Source organism: Osmerus eperlanus, chromosome 8 (assembly GCF_963692335.1).
Source record: "Osmerus eperlanus chromosome 8, fOsmEpe2.1, whole genome shotgun sequence".
NCBI lineage: Eukaryota > Metazoa > Chordata > Actinopteri > Osmeriformes > Osmeridae > Osmerus > Osmerus eperlanus.
In genome coordinates, this window is record NC_085025.1 from 8,096,694 (window position 1) to 8,114,193 (window position 17,500).

The 17,500-nt window shown below is 50.4% G+C and overlaps 1 protein-coding gene across 2 annotated transcripts in view; it reads left to right on the forward strand.

The window, feature by feature from the left end:
* LOC134025302 (protein eva-1 homolog A) overlaps positions 1-17,500 on the forward strand; it is a 54,382-nt gene that overhangs the window by 13,533 nt on the left and 23,349 nt on the right. Inside the window, exons 2-5 of one of the 2 annotated variants that reach the window (XM_062468239.1) lie at positions 1,752-1,972; positions 3,606-3,732; positions 4,861-5,013; positions 12,383-12,526. In XM_062468239.1, coding sequence (XP_062324223.1) covers positions 1,752-1,972; positions 3,606-3,732; positions 4,861-5,013; positions 12,383-12,526 — 645 coding nt within the window. Of the gene's footprint in view, positions 1-1,751; positions 1,973-3,347; positions 3,428-3,605; positions 3,733-4,860; positions 5,014-12,382; positions 12,527-17,500 lie in introns of those variants that run through there. The other variant, XM_062468241.1, reaches the window with a different exon arrangement.

Below are 17,500 nucleotides of genomic sequence, written 5' to 3' on the forward strand. Positions count from 1 at the left end.
GGGCAAGGCCAACACGCCTGTGTGTGTTTGTGTGTGTGTGTGCGCCTCAGCCTGCTACAATGTCAACTGCGGCTTTCAAGATGACAGCAGTAAAGTGGAAGCGTCTTATTGGGAACGTCCTACTGCTGCTGTTGTGCCCTAGCCTTCATGACCCTGGGGGGGATTCCAGAATGGAGTGGAATGGAATGGAACCCATATGTTGCATAACCTGCTTTCTGGAATACCCGCCTGGTCTGGTTTTACTGCTGCAGAGGCTCACACATATCAGTGTTCTCCCACGGCTCCACACACACTCCGCACACACTCCACACACACAATGGACTGATAAAGCTGTGTCTCAATACGCTTGTGAGACCGGTGTCAGTTTGTATGTGTCTATACATGATTTGACATGTACTTCTCTACACTATCCAAAACAATAAATAAGCAGTGCTTATCCATACACTGGAGTTATAAAGCTTGTTTTTATCAATGAAGGCCTGTGAGTAGACATGCATGATTGGAAGCAGTTCCCAGCTCTCTGTAGGCTGTGGTCTGAATGGTTCTTCACCAGCTGCCAGTCAGCTTGACTGAAAGGTTCCGGAAAGAAGGAGAAATAGACACCATAGGAAAGAAAGAGGGAAGGAAAGAAAGGAAGCAAGCAGTGCTCTCCCCTTTATCTGCTCTATCCCTCGCACAGGCAGGAATGTTAATGGTGCCGTTGCTTTGTGAAGAGGTTAGGCCCTTTTGACTGACGGACAGACAGACTGACTGACTGACAGGCTGACTGACGGACGGACAGACTGACGGACAGGCTGACTGACAGGCTCTGACAAGGCGTGCAGTGCAATCCCTGGAACTGAGCTTGAGAAGAGGCTCCAAACAAACCTCTCTCAAACACCAGACTTTAGCTTTAGTCTCGGTTAGCTAGGCTTACAGGCAGCTTTCAGCTAAGCTAGAGAGTCTTAACCAGCTCCCAATACACACGGTCTATTCTCCAGCAGGGCTGGATGCTAATGTAGCTAATGACGCTGAGGGTTTATCCTAGCATCTGTGTGGTGTGTGGTATGCCAGGCCTGGAGCCATGTCTGAGACAGTTGACTGAAGACACTTGTTTGTCAGGGCTTGTTGATGTGTAACACAACTAATGGACCATGGAGGGAATCTTCCTCAAGGTTCCTCCAAAGTGCGTGTGTGTGCGTAGGAGAGACCACAGAGGCGTTCCCCCTTTGGTTTTCACGGTGTGTGTGTTCCACAGAGCGTGGTACTGAACAATAACAACAAACAGAAGTCTGCACACTCGCTACACACTCACCACGCTACACGATAACGCCTCTCTGTATGACATCACCATGAAATTAGGGATTAGGAGAAAGGAAGGAGGCGAGAGGAGGCCCTGAGGTTGTCCAACCCATGTCAGACGAAGCAAGCAATACTGAACTGTGTGTGTGTGCGTGGGTGTGTGTTTGCGGGTGCACTAGGTTTCTGTCTGCTTTGCTAAGCTGATTCTATTTATTCTGAATGATGTTTTTGTACAGTGGACCAATTGTAAAGACGGCTTGTGTAAAGACACACTGTGAATGCTGCATTTGAACTTCCTGGTGAATTAGACACGCACAGGCCTCCCCCCTCCACCCTGACAGACCTCACACACACAATCATCCCAGCTGTCAGGATGGGTTTGCTCAGAGAGATAAAAACAAGAAAGACACAGATGGTTGCCTTCAGGGCGTGTCCTTAGTAACCGTTGCTGTGGCATCCTCTTCTTTTAGGTTACCTGTCCAAAGTGTTGAGGAACTACACCGAGCAGGCGTGTGACGGAGACATCCTGTCTGTGCGCTGCCCGCCCCGCACCACAATCACCGTCCAAACAGCTTTCTACGGCAGGAGAGGCCCCTCCCACCCCCTGCAGTGCCCGGCCTATCACCAAGCCTTCACAGAGACACGCCCACGAGAGGATGACTCACACTGTTCTGTGTCTACTGCCCTGCAGGTACCTGTGATGTCTTAGCTGATGTTGGTTTATCTTCATGGAATTCTCTCTCTGTTCGTATCTCTGTATTTCTCTCTTACATTTTACATGTAGTCATTTAGCAGACGCTCGTATCCAGAGCGACTTACAGCAAGTACAGGGACATTCTCCCCGAGGCAAGTAGGGTAAAGTGCCTTGCCCAAAGACACAACGTCATTGTGCACGGCCGGGAATCGAACTGGCAACCTTCTGATTACTAGCCTGATTCCCTAACCGTTCAGCCATCTGACTCCCTCTTTCACCGTCTGTAGCTCGCTCTCCCTTGCAACATCTCTCTCGATATTTCTCTCCCTCTATGTCTCTCTCTCTTTCTGTATCTCTCTCTGACTTTCCCTCCCTCCCTTAATAGACTGCAGGGTCAGTGCTGACACGCCAGAGCTGAGCTTGTTCCTCTGTAGGGGAGCCAGTCTGGCCCTGGCTCCCACACACAAAGCTATTCTCTCTTAAATTGATTTGGTTGTGGCTGGACCGGAAGCCTTTTGTGTGTGTTTGTGTGGAGACACACAAACACACACGTACACACACGTACTCCAGTGAAGGTTTCTGCTACACAGCAATCTCCTTGGTTACCCCATGAGAGACAAGGGTGTTTTTTCGAATCGTGCTCCTCCATGGTGTTTGGTTTTGTCTCAAGCCAGCAGGAATGTGAGTGTCCCCTCAATCCCCAGCTTTACAACCTGCTGATAGAACGTCTTATAGTACCTGATGACATCACCCTCTTCATTTGCTGCTGTAAACTGTGCTCCACCTGTGGTCAGTGATAGGTGTTTCCAGAGATGTAGTCAGTCTGGCAGCATGTGGGGTAGGAGTGTGTGGGGTGGAGGTGTGTGGGGTAGTTGTGTTTCATTTCTCTGTAACGTCTCCCTGAGAGTTGTGTTCCTCTAATGACGCGTGGCAACATGTCAGCGTGCGAGGTAAGGCTGCAGACATGCTTCACATCCACGTGGGCGGCGCGTTAGATTTTTACAGGGACACTCGCGGTTCACCTGGCGAGATTCACCCCATGGCGGTAAACCAAAGTTGTAAATACCCAACACAACAGGTGGGCAGTACCGGCAAAAAAAAAGAGAAGAGAGGAGAAAAGAAGAAAGAGAAGATAGGAAAGGACTCTTGAGTCTAAGGGAGGAGAGGTGGGCAGGGCAGGGGAGGGGAGAGGTGACTCATGGGAGTTCTCCGAAGCATTTTAATTTCCTGTGGGTCCTGGGAACGATATGCCGAGGGAGAATTCCCGTGTTGTGGAATGCACTTACCTGTGTGACCCAACCACAGGGAGGTACAGGGGAGTAACTGGAGATGAAGAGAAGAGAGGAGAAGAGAGGAGAAGAGAGGAGAAGAGAGGAGAAGAGAGGAGAAGAGAGGAGAAGAGAGGAGAAGAGAGGAGAAGAGAGGAGAAGGCGGGGTTAGCTCCTATGCTAGGTAGTTTCCTGTCAGTAGCAGTATTCCCATAGAATACCCGCCTTGGAAGGAGGGCGTTTGAAGTGGTTTTAAGTTTGTTTGCCGCCGGTCTCACCAGCGCTGACTTTGTTCTCTGAATTGTTCTCTCTCTCCCCTTCCTCCCCTCCCCCCCTCCCCCTCCCTCCCTCCCTCCCTGTAGAAGATGTTGGATGAGTGCCAGGACAGGAGGAGCTGTCAGGTTGTGGTTAACAGCCGTCTCTTCGGGACAGACCAGTGTCCTGGCAGCCCCAGCAGACACCTCACTGTGGGCTACAAGTGCAGGCCTTGTAAGTCTCTCAGTACCACATCCCTCACATTCTCCTCCTCTCTGTTATTCTTTTGGTCTCGCTCTCCTCCATCTCCGACCCCCCTTTCTCCCTCCCACCCCCTTTTACACTCACCCCATGCCTCTCTCTCCGGAGCTAGCAGAGTGGATCATTCCAGAGGAAGTAAAACAGTGTTCTAATCCCACCCAGAGTGAAGTCACCTTTTACGACCCTGTGTGTGTTGGTGTGTGTGTGTGTGTGTGACTCTACAGTGGACAGGCAGTCACACTCAACTGACCAGGAGCGGGCACTAATCCACTGACCCCTCCCCTTTCTCTTCTCCACCAGAAAGCCATCCAATCAACAGCTCTTTGTTCTTTGTCACTTAACCAATGACTTCTCTCCGGGCACAGCAGAATGGCTTCATGGGATGCTAGTGAGGTGCAACGGGCAGGTGTCACTGCCCATGAAAGGAAGGAAGGAAGGAAGGAGGAAGGGAGGGAGGCAGGGAGGGAGGGAGGGAGGGAGGGAGGGAGAGAGAGAGAGAGAGAGAGAGAGAGAGAGAGAGAGAGAGAGAGAGAGAGAGAGAGAGAGAGAGAGAGAGAGAGAGAGAAGGGGAGAGGGGGGGAGGAATGATGCTGGAGCCGCTCTCTCTTTCTCTCATTCTCTCTCTCTCCCACTCACTGCTGCATTCCTTTTCAGCTCCCCTCAGAGCCAGTAGACCTACTCTGTTACAGGTCAACTGTTATGTGTCTAATCTGGAATGCCAGTACATGGCTGCACATGCCCACTGAAAAGCCCATCTCTGTGTTTTCCTAGTTATTATGAATCCATCCCTTTCTCATTAGTTTATGACCAGCATAAATGGCTTCTAAAGACAGGACCTCTCCTCAAATTCACATCACCAAGCAGTCTGCTGCAGCACGAAAGTAATATCCAAGTGTTTTTGTGGCTCACACCCTCATGCTCTCTCTCTCTCTCTCTCTCTCTCTCTCTCTCTCTCTCTCTCTCTCTCTCTCTCTCTTGTCCTCTCTATTCCTCCCTCTCTCCATCTTTCGCCCCACCCATCTTTCCTTCCTTTCCTCTCCTTCACTCCAATCCCTTCCTCCATGCCCTCCATCTGTCCCTCCATCCCCTCCATCCTCTCAGACGAGTATAAGAGCAAGGTGGCGTGTGAGGAGGAGAGGATGAAGCTGAGCTGCAAGCAGGGCATGCAGATCGCTGTCTACTCCGCCATGTTTGGACGGACCCAGCAGGGCATCCTGGAGTGTCCTCCCCACCACTGGAGGGCGCCGTCCGTAGGTGAGACCGCCACTCTAGTCCCCCCGTGTCCCTCTGCTGTCCCTCTCCACCACCTCCTGCTCCAGCAGACTCACCACCTGCCGCTGCTGAGCCTGGATCTGTACCTGCATTTGTTACAAATGGCTATAAACGTACAACTTGAATACCCTCCAACACTCTCTTACCAATCACATTCCCAGACACTGTCATGTCAGCCTGTCTCCAATGCAGGTTAAATGAATTGTTCTCTACCTTCCCTCACTGGCTGGCTGACTAACTGTGTGTAGTGGCTTGTAGTGCAGAGTTGTGGAGGCTTTGGGACCAAACTTCAGATCAGATCTAGACTGAGAAGCAACTAGGTGGACTCTACACACACCTGTAATGGTCCTAAAGCCACTCTGAGGCCAGGCTCATGCAAAGCCTCTCTAAGGGCCGGCTCAGACAGAGCCACTCTGAGGCCAGGCTCAGACAGAGCCCCTCTGAGGCCAGGCTCAGACAGAGCCCCTCTGAGGCCAGGCTCAGACAGAGCCACTCTGAGGCCAGGCTCAGACAGAGCCTCTCTGAGGCCAGGCTCAGACAGAGCCTCTCTGAGGCCAGGCTCAGACAGAGCCACTCTGAGGCCAGGCTCAGACAGAGCCACTCTGAGGCCAGGCTCAGACAGAGCCTCTCTGAGTCCAGGCTCAGACAGAGCCACTCTGAGGCCAGGCTCAGACATAGCCTCTCTGAGGCCAGGCTCAGACAGAGCCACTCTGAGGCCAGGCTCAGACAGAGCCACTCTGAGGCCAGGCTCAGACAGAGCCTCTCTGAGGCCAGGCTCAGACAGAGCCACTCTGAGGCCAGGCTCAGACAGAGCCTCTCTGAGGCCAGGCTCAGACAGAGCCACTCTGAGGCCAGGCTCAGACAGAGCCACTCTGAGGCCAGGCTCAGACAGAGCCACTCTGAGGCCAGGCTCAGACAGAGCCTCTCTGAGGCCAGGCTCAGACAGAGGAGAAGACCTGGCGTGAAGACACTTTGTAGCTCTGCAGTGTTGTGGCATCACGTGGGTTTGGTTTGAAGTGGTTTGTGTCATGTTCATGTTAACTGTTGCTCAAGTTTGAGAGGACATTGAGATAGAAAACAACACACATACACACACACACATACACACACTGCCAGGGGAATAGGAGTGGAATGTATATCAGATGTCTCTGTCATTTCGAGAGCTTGGCTCGTAGTAAGGGACAGTATTAAGTTTTGTGTGCGTGTGTGTGTGTGTGTGTGTGTGTGTGTGTGTGTGTGTGTGTGTGGATACTGTAAAGAGATGATCAGATGTAGCTCATTCTTGTTGAAGGGAATTTTAATAGCTGCATTCTTGGAACCATGACAGGTGTCACTGTTACCATGGCTACTGCTGTGTTGGCCATCTCTAGTGTTAGCTGGGCGCTGTCACACAGGGCCTGGGGTTTTAAGACAATAATCCCAGAAATAGGTTTATTGATAATTACACATTAAGACCTTTTCACAATTTCCCAAAAGATAAGAATCATACGTTGTATCTGGCATTTCAGATGTTTTGTGTAGAGTGTGTGTGTGGAGACATTGCCTTAAGATCAGAGACATAGTGGCCCCTGGTGTGTGTGTGTGTGTGTATGTGTGGAGACATTGTGTTAGGTAGAGGAGGGTCTGGTTGAAGGTGTGGGTCAGGCAGGACTAGTGTCCGGTGTCATTTGTCATGATTCACTATTCAAACAATGTACTGGGACATGCCCTGGAGTGGGATGGTGTGTTACGCAGTGAGTTCCTATGTAAGTGTGTTCCTGTGTGTACCTGTGTATCTGTGTGTGTGCGCTCGCACGCCGGTGTGCGTGTTTGCGCGCACACACCGGCGTGCGTCGGAGGCGTCGCGACTGGGTCAGCAGGCTGAATCAGATGTCAGTCACATGGTAATCAGAGACAGATATGAAGAACGCCATTGTGTGTCTGTCCCCTTTGTGCCGTGTGGGAGCAGGTTGTGACGGGCCGCTGGTGTCAGCGCCACACCGCCAGGTGGTCCTGGGATGACAGAGAGAGAGAGTTTCCCAGGGACAATGAATACAGTAGCTTGCATCCGTGCATTAGACTGATTGTCCTGTACTGTAACAGTAGGAGGATGTTACAATAGGCGAGATAATCGTTTCAAATATGAGTTAGACACACACACACACCATATACACATCCTTCAGCTTCTGTCTTTCTCCATTCTCTGCCCTCCCCCCCCCCCCAAACACACACACACACACTCCACCACACACACAACCACATTCATTCAGTGACAGACAGTAGTTAGTGGTGGCCAAGCAGGAACCCCCGTCTGTCATGCTTTGATGTGGCCTCCTTGTCACTGGAGGAGGAAGCTAGCCGTGTTGAGTGACAGCTCTGCGGAACAGTGTTAATTATCTGTAAACGCTCTAACCTCTCTCCCTAAGCTTTGTGTGTATGGTCAGAGCTCTTTAATCATGCTGTATTCACTAATAATGGAAATGTCGGTCTGTGATGGTGTGCATGTGTTGGTGGTGTGCGTGTGTGTGAAAACCAACCTGTGTGGGTCTGAGCGTGTGTACGTAAGTGTGTGTGTGTGTGGTTAGTGGTCTAACAGTAGAGTTGCCTGAGGAGCTCCACCTGTACCACCTGAACCTAGACTGTTCCTGACACCTGCTCCAGTCTCACACACACACACACACACACACACTGTACACATACTGTAGACTGGTCCTGTTTGATCTGTGCGTTCCTCTGGCCTGGTGCTGGGCTGTGGACAGAGCTGTCGGTGTGGGGAGAATCCTCAAAGAGAACGTCCAGCACTCCTCTCTCCTCTCTCCTTTCCCATTCCTTCAGCCCTCCTCCCTGCTCTCTTATCCTCTTCCTTTATCCCTCCTCTCTCTCTCATCTCCTCCATTAGTGTCACACACACCTCCTGACATCCAAATTGGCCTCCATGTTTGGCATGTGTCTTTTCTTTCTATTTTTCTTTTTTCAAAAACGTACTTTTCTTTTTATAGTCTAGAGTCTCCTTGTTTCCTGGGCACATCACTAGCCTGGAGCTGGAGTCTTGGTGGTTTGAATTAAACAAAACTTTATTGTCCATTTTTGTTATGTTATGAGACTTGTTGACCATGTGAGATTACAGAACACAGGGTCTAGATACAGAGTACATAATGATTCAGCCTGCAGACACCTCCGGGTGGCGTCAACACACACAAACACACACAAACACACACAAACACGCATTCACACACTACTCTGTCTGTTTTCTCAGTCCTGGAATAGTGTGAGCATGTTTGATCGTTCTGGGGTTGTCATAGCGATAGCAGAGCCCAGGGTCCATGCCTGTGTGGAGGGGACACTGATCCTGAATACCAGGAAGTGACCCCAGGAAGTGGCTGGGCCGGCGGGAGGGACACATACTGTTTAGACTCCCTGAGATTGTTTTCACACTCACCCCCCCTGCCCCCTCTGACTCAACGGATAATCTGATATCAACTTACACACACACCCACGCAGCAGACATTGTGTGCGCTTGTCTGTGTGTGTATACATGTATGTACATGAATGCATATCTCCTATATTTTTCTGTTTCTTTGATTTGTGTATGTGTGTGTGTGCTGAGAAGACTGGGTATCTCCCAGTGACAGCAGATAGAGATATGCGTGTGGCAAACCTACAGTAGCTCCTGCATCCGTTTCAAAGGAGTGTTGGTGGTCAACATCCCAGCACCAGGTTGAGGGACAGAACCGTACAGCCCCGTATCAGATGGTAGAGATGACTCACTCAGGAGAGGAGGTGCAGGGTTCCTCTGGAGAACATTCGCAAGACACTCATTGTCTTGCGCCTTCCAGGAAAGTTGTGTGTGGGGGCGTATCCTTGTGTGTGTTCGTTGCCAAAATGTTTGTTTTGTTATTGTAGATCATTCAGGGAAAGTTTGTTTAAGGTAGCAGGAAGTACTGTCAGATAAGTTATTCTGCTGCTCTTGACCAAGTGGCAGGTTGCGAGGTTATAAGAGAGTGTGTGTGTGGACAGGGGCCTTTATATATGACCCTGTTCTGGGTGGGTGTAGGTCAGGTGAAAGGTTATTTGATTTGGGGGTGGCGGCAGGGGTAGCAGAGGAAGATAGTGGGTACACATGGTCTTCTGTGTGTGTGTGTGTGTGTGTGTGTGTGTGTGTGTGTGTGTGTGTGTGTGTGTGTGGACTGCCTGTCACATGCCTGTCTGTCTGTGTTACCTCTGCTAATGGGAGCCAGTGGAGGTCAACTTCCAGGAATGCCGTTTTAATCTGTGCAGATCCTCTGTGTGTGTGTTGTGTGTGTGTTGTGTGTAGCATGATCATGTTGGTCAGGGATAGGCTTGAGAGAATCTCTAAGATGAGCAGAACTTTGAGGGCTATCTTTGTGTGTGTGTGTGTGTGTGTGTTTGTGTGTGTGTGTGTGTGTGTGTGTGTGTGTGTGTGTGGAGGGGGGGTGCAGAATCCTCCTCTGTCTGTGTATGTGTCTGCCAGACTGCTACCCCCACCCCCTCCCCCAAACCCCCTGGCTGGGCCCCCTGCTTTGCTAATCACCATGACGGCGAATCAAAGGCCTGGCTAATGGGGGCCTGTCTATCACTCAGCCTTGGGGTCCTGGGGAAGGCTTTCAGCGTGACACGCACTGATAGAATCCTTCAGGAAAGGAAGAGAGGTGGGAGCACACAACGAACACGGCAGGAGTCGAGGAGGTTTACAGAGAGAACACAGACACCTACATACCACATACACACACACCTACACACACACAGACACCTCCACACACACAGACACACACATTTACATTTAGTCATTTAGCAGACGCTCTTATCCAGAGCAACTTACAGTAAGTACAGGGACATTCCCCTGAGACAAGTAGGGTGAAGTTCCTTGCCCAAGGACACAACGTCATTTTGCACGGCTGGGAATCGAACCAGCACCCTTCTGATTACTAGCCCGATTCCCTAACCGCTCAGCCACCTGACTCCCTACACCCTACACACAAAACTCCCTTCAATGCTCCCTACAACTCATGTGTTAAATTGTAATTTGGTGGTCTTCAAGCTTCCTTTTACAGGACTGGGGAGGGGGACTTCTGAGCTGGTGGTGTGTGAATGTGTGTGTGTGTGTGTGTGTGTGTAGGGGGGCAAGTAGACAGTGAGAACTGTCCAACCTTCTCAGTGTGGGGGTGTTTTATGGTGTCTGGTTCCCAGGTTGTGTTCCACCACCCTGCTACATCCTGGGTGAGGGATTACACTGTGTCAGCCCCCGCTGGGGTGACCTGGGTACGTCCTCCACCCCCCCTTCATCCGGGACCGGGTCCAAACGGATCCTCACCACCTGGAGGTCAGCATTCAGCAGGGGGCTCCACATATCTATAGACCATGCTGGTGTGAGCCAGAGGAGGCTGGGCTGGAGGACCGCTTTAGACCCTCTACTACAGAGTTCATGCTTAAAGGAAGTTAGAATACTGTTATTCAATACCTGCCCTGAGTGAAGTTAAATAATAATGATGTGTTTGGATAGTATTGGATACACAACTGTATTAAGTGTAGAATATGGTCTGTGTATAAATATAGTTGCAATGTATCCATATATAGTATATCGTTTTTGAGGCATTCATGTATAATAAACTATTTGGGATTGGAGCCCGTTTCAACCCGAAGAACATTACTCTTTAGGTATATATTTTGGGTTTTACTCCAAAATAATTATATAGTACAACGTTTAGAAAGTGTTTCTGTCAGCTGGTTAAATTGATAATATGTTGAACTTGAAGAATATGCTTCAGTATGTCTATACATGCTGTATATAGATTTGTCTATTTATCTTTTATCAGAATCAGAAACAGGTTTATTGCCAAGGTTGGCGTTTCTCTGTATTTTGTGGAAATCTTGGTGTTCAAACCCTTTAAGACGCAGCTTTGATATTGTTTTATGGCTCCTGCAACCCTTCTGGTTAGAACATTCCAGAGAGGTTAGAACCGGATATGGAGATGTCTCACAGACACTCCCCCGATTGGCTATCCTTTATTTCCTGAATGGACAATTTGACCCCTGACCCTCATCATCATTCGTCGTAGGCTTGTTGACATGTGGGTTGACTTGTGACATGTGGGTTCTTACCCCCTCTCATCTCTCAGGGGGCATGGTGTGGTTGGGGGGTTGGGGGGGGATTGCGGTCCAGTATCCGGGTTCAAAGGGGGAAGTCCTTTCTCTCTGTTTTGAGTTTTTACGTAGCGTGTCGGGCAGGTCTGGGGGGGGGCGTTCATGCAGAACCAGGCCTTAGCAACATTCCCAGGGGGGGTCGGCCGGCGAGGGGAGCGGCCGGCCTACTTCCAGATGGGCCTGTGGAAAGAGACAAGGACTTGCTACTAGCTGGGGTTGGAGTGGGGCTAGGTGTGATGAAAGTGGATATGGGGGACGGGACGGCAGGAACCGTCTACCTCTCTAGGTGTTGGCGGTCATCATTGTCCAGATCAGGTTCTGTTAGTGGATTCCATTCCTCTGGTTGTAGTTTCTGTTTATCCAAGTTGACGGAGGTTAAGTGTATTGTAATGTGAACACTACCACACTGTTAATGGACTGTCCTGATCTGTATATAGATCCAGGACATATCTGGACATAGATTTCAGACATACATCTGGCTTTAAGGTGCTTCGCTTTGTAGCTTCCCCGGGTCACGCAGTAGATATGCTCATAGAGCTCTGGGGTCAGTCTGAGGAACAGGGATCCTCACAGATAGCTGCTCTGGGTTCACTATCTCCTCTGATGGGCAGCCGGTCAGCGTCCTCCATCATACAGGTCTGAGACAGAGAGGGAGGAGGGAGAAGAGAGGAGAGGAGAAGAGAGGAGAAGATGGGAGAGGAGAAGAGAGGAGAGGGGATGAGAGGATTGGAGAAGGAAGGAAAGGAGGAAACACAAGAGGGGAAAAGTCGAGAGGAGAGAAATGTCAGATGCTCAGTTCCAAGACGGATGACCCTCCCATCCATCACGGTGACAGGGGGTCTGTCTCTTTAAACACACACACGCAGATCAGGTGTCAGGAGACAATGGGGGGCCAACGTTGGCTGACTGTTTGGGAAGGCTGTCGATAGAGGCCCCTGTGCTGCAGCCATTGTAGGCCAGAGTGTGTCTGAGATGTCCCTCTCTCTGTTCTCGAAGTGTGTGCACCTCTTTGACTATAGAAATGCTCTCTGTAGCAGCTGACAGAAGCTCATGTAACCCTTTGTCCTCCTCTGAAGTGCAGCAGCTTGATCAGCATTCTCACATCGCTCATAGACGCGCTGGTTGTTGTACAGTGTACAGTAGGCTAGACAGATTTAAACCTAATCTGGCCACTCTTTCCTTCTCTGCCCCCTCCCTCTCTCTCTCCTAGATTGCCAGTCGGGCGTGTCTCTCGAGGTCTTGACGGCCCGTTGCCAGGGGAGGAAGAGCTGTTCGGTTCGAGTGTCCACAAGGGAGTTTGGAGACCCGTGTTATTCCGGGACAAGGAAGTACCTCAGTGTCATCTACACCTGTGGTGAGTCCCTCACTCCTCCCCTCACCCCTCTCTCCCCTCCTTCATCTAACCTGCTCACCCTTCCGCAGAGTTAGAGCAGTTCTCTCTCTGGCCAGTAGGGGGTGGTGGTCTCTCACATTTGAGACGAGGTATTTCTCTACGCCGCAGATGGTAAAAGCTACAGGTAGCGAGAGCGTTGCGTTTGATTTGTCCGTCTGTCTTTCTCAGCTTAGCTCTCCCTGTCTCTCTTCAAACACCACTGTAGGAAACAACATGCTCTCTGCTTTATAAAACTCCCTTCTCTCTTTCTCTTCTCTCTCTTTCTCTTCTCCCCCCTCCCCCCCCAGCCCCCTCCACCTCTATCCGTGTGTCGTGTCATCAGGAGTGGAGTCTCCAGGGTTGTTAATCAGCTATGTGATGATGGCGAGAGGAAGGGAGGGGCGGTGATGTTCATTTTTGAGCAGTTCCTTTTTATAGCCCCCCCCCCCTCTCTCCGTTGCTCTCTCTCTGTGTCTCTCTCCCCCCCCCCCCCCCTCGCTCTCTCTCGGAGGAAAGAGAGTTTCCTCTGTCTGTTCCCCACCCCCGGGCCCATCCTGAACTGTCAAACCATAATTCATTAAACACATACACACGCACTCACACAAACACACACTCACATTGTCCAGACGCCCTCAAATACAGGAATCGATCCATCAGTGACAAGCTCTGGAGCCTTTCAGACCAGACATATCATTCACTCACACACACACAGACATCCATACAGACGCACGGACACACATACATTACCACCTTCTACTACTACCAATCCCTCACACCTTCAAATGCTTTCTTAGCCATTCAACCCCTCTCAAGCATAGAAACTGTAAGAGACCCTGGATCAGTCTAGACTGTGTCCTCCTAAAAGCTCCAACAGGTTGATGTGTGTGGGAGAGAGAGAGAGAAAGAGGGAGAAAAAGGGAGAGAGAGAGAAAGAGAGAGAGAGAGACAGAGAGAGAGAGAGAGTAAGGGGGCCAGGGAGGGGGGGCATGGCGAGAAGAGAAGGCTGGGGGAGGTGTAATGTGTTTGACATTACATGGAGGGAATGTGTGTTTGTGTGTGATGGAGGGGGGTGGGGACAGGACAGGGGTTGGGTTGGTTAGGGGGCGGAGGCTGGCAAGACTAAATCATTCTAGCTGTAGTAGACATGAAGTCACTTGAGGCTTGAACAAGTTGTAATTTTAGGGTATCATTTTTCATGGACGGTAATGTGTGCTATATACAAGGAAGAGGGGTAGACTCTGTGTGTGTGTGTTTGTAGTCAGGATGTGTATGTTTGGGTGTGTGTGCACCCTACGTATGTGTTTGTGTGTGTAGGCTTGGTGTGTGTTTGTGTGTTTAGCCTACTGTATCTGTTTATGTATGTGTGTGTATGGATGTTGCCTATGTGTGTGTGTTTGTGTGTATGTAACCTAGGTGTGTGTGTATGTAGCCTAGGTATATGTGTATGTAGCCTAGGTGTGTATGTGTGTGTGTGTGTATGAAGCCTGTGTGCGTGTGTGTGTGTGCGTTAGCCTAGGTGTGTGTGTGTGTGTATGTACATAGCCTAGGTATGTATATGTGACTGTGTATGTAGCCAAGGTTTGTGTGTGTGTGTGTGTGTGTGTGTGTAGCCTAGGTATGTGTGTGGTTTTGTTTGGTTTGCAATAGAGGTCACTAGGAGCCCCATGTTCTGAAGCACTTCCATTCCATGATTTAACTATTGGTCATAGATCCAAAGGGCAGCCCCCAGGTCCTGACCCCCCCAGGTCCTGACCTCCCCAGGTCCTGACCCCCCCAGGTCCTGACCTCCCCAGGTCCTGACCTCCCCAGGTCCTGACCCCCCCAGGTCCTGACCTCCCCAGGTCCTGACCCCCCCAGGTTCTGCTGGATCTCAGAACCAGGACTACCTCCAGTGGGGTTCTTCTGAGAGGGAGGAGAACCAACCAGAAGGCTTCTTCTTCACGTCATGTGTTTGATAAATGGGCCAGCCTGGGGATGTTTCCTTTAATGGGCGCAGCTTTGATTCACTCAGTTTTTTCGCTCTGCTTTGAAGTTGCTGTTGTCTGGACATGTCCCTTAGGTAGGGTAGCCCCCAGTCCATGACTCCCCCAGTACTGTTTGCCCTAGAACTCATGGCCATCATGCTACTCTATGCAGTACAAAAGTGGTTCTCAAGGGGGGTGCATTGGATGAGAATATAAATATACATTAGATTATGATAGGAGGAGGACCTGCTTTGTTTCAGGAAGTCTAACTGATGTGAACCAACACACAGCAGACAGAGTTTTAGAAGAACTGCGGGCACAGGGCCATCCTTCATGCTCGGAGATTTGGTCTGGAGTTGTGTTGGTTCACATCAGCGTTGATCAAATTATCTCCTTGAGGAACTCTTTCATTCTCCCTCTCTTGTTCTTTCTCCTCCCCCCCTCTTACTCACACACACACACACACACACACACACACACACAACTTCTCAATCTCTTCTTTCACTCATTCACAGTTCTGTCTTTCACTTGCTCACATTTGTTAATATTTCTTTGAATCGCTCTGTAGATATGTCTCTCTTCCTCTCCCCTGCTTCCCCTCTCCTCCATCTGTTCTTCTCTCTCCCTCCTCCTTTCTCTCTTTCCCTCTCTCCCCCTCTGTTTCTTTTTCTCTCAGTTCTCTCTGCACACACACACATCCATACGCATGCAAGCACACACACAGGACCCAACTCACAGGAATGAAAGGGTAGGGAAGGCCTAATGAACAGCCAGGATTGCTGGGAGGAAATGGATTAATTGCAGCACTTTGCCAGAGCAGAGAGCCCTGACAGCTCCGGGGCTGACAGCTCTGGGGGCTGACTAGGGGGAGGGGGGAGAGGTACAGGGCAGAGGGCTGTGGGTACGGGGCAAGGGTAAAGGGCAGAGGGCTAGAGGTACAGGGCTAGGGTAGGGGTAGGTGGCAGAGGGATAGAGGTACGGGGATAGTTTAGGCGTAGGTGGCAGAGGGCTAGAGGTACGGGGCTAGTTTAGGGGTAGGTGGCAGAGGGCTAGAGGTACGGGGCTAGTTTAGGGGTAGGTGGCTGAAGGCCTGGAAGTAGCTGCATAGCATGTCAGTAGCTGTGTGTCATATCAGGAGTTATAGCGTTTGTAGCTGTTAAGTGTGTCAGTACCCATATGGTGTGTGAGTAACTATGGTGTGTCAGTAACTATGGTGTGTCAGTAGCGGTCCCTCTGAGAGGGTTGCGCTGCAGGGCGGAGGTAGGGGGAGTGTGGAGGAGCCAGAAGTCTTTCAGCAGGAGCAGACAGAGATGCAACCCCCCTCATCACAGCAGTGCTGGAGACTAGGGGGAGGGAGGTGTTTATTTTGGCTGGGCCCTGTGTGTGTGTGTGTGTGTGTGTGTGTGTGTGTGCGTGTGTGTCTCCAGCTGCAGTAGTAGCCACTTGGCCTCCCTTGGAGCCTATATCTCATATCACAGCTGATGCAGTAGGATACAGTTAAAAAGCTACACACACACATTCCTATTTATACAGCACGTACACACATGCACACACACACACATAATCCTCAGGTTGGGGGTGGGGTTCAGAGAGGAGTAAGGGGGCGTCTGAGCTCCCGAGCCTCCCATCCTACAGACCAGGCCAGGCCAGGCCAGACCAGGCCAGAACAGGCACCAACACTGACACAACATCACCTGATCCCCCCCAGAACACACACATCACATCAACCCTTGTGATCTCTCTCTCTTTTTCTCTGTGTGTCTGTGTGTGTGTGTGTGTGTGGTATGAATGGGAATGTATGTGTGTGGGTGCATACATACCAATGCCCATAAAAGGAAGTACATCTGATTAGGATGACGTCATCCCTAAACAGCTCTCTCGTTCGCTCTCGCGGACACACACACACACTCACTCACACACACACATGAACACAAACACACAATATGAAAACAACTCTGGTAGTTGCTCCAGAGCCATGCAGTCTTTTCCAAGTCTTTCCTTCTCAGCCCAGAGAGGAGGGTCTGAAAGAGGAGCTGGGTTCTGAGCAGACCCAGATCAGGGGGCATTGTTGGGGGTGTTAGGGGCGGGGCCAGGAGTGTTAGGGGCGGGGCCAGGAGTGTTAGGCAGCGTGGCCGTGGCTCAGTTGCCACTCTCTCCTGGTATGTCACTCTCAGCAGTGACCCGGCCCGCACACAAGGCTGTTTGTGGCACTGATGGGCTGTTGCCGTGGTGATGTGCTGATGCCAGGGGTCAGAGGGTTGTGCCCGCTCAGCATGTTTAGTCAGCTGGTGTCTAACCCTCAGCAACTGCTGTCCACTCTCACCACCCCAGTACCTGCCGGCTCTGGGAAACAACACACACACATGCTTACTCATACACACACTCACACACTCACTGTATCTCCATATTTCACGCTGTCTCTCTCTCTGTCTCGTTCAGTTTCTTCTTTCTCTCTTACTCAGTATTCATAATGCAGCTGAATGATCTTTTCACAGCTTGGAAACAGCCTGTTTGCTGCAGTGCATTATGGGTGTGGTGGTCTTGTCAGTGGCACTGCACAACTTTTTTACCAGATTAAAATGGTTCTCTAACAAAGTGGATTACATTACATTACACTTGGTGTTTGATTAGAAGTTCCTAGACTTTACTTTATTTCCCTTTCTCTGTCTCTCTCTCATGTTCTCTCTCTCTCTCTCCAATGTCTCTGTCTAGTTCTGTATCTATCTCACCTCTCTTCTATGTAGGTTTGTGCTGCTTTCAGTGTGTGGCCATTTCCACACAATGCCTTCCTTCATGTTGAAACTTTTGAGTTGTGTTGGTGCACATCAGCACTGATCAAATCATCCTCTTGAGGAACTCTCTTTCACTCTCACTTTTGTTCTCTTGCTCAGTCTTTTTCTTTCATTTCGTCTCTCTCTTTACTTCTCTCTCTCACTCTCTCCCTTTCCATCCATCCCGCTGTCTCTCTCTGGCCCTCCATCTCTCATCATTC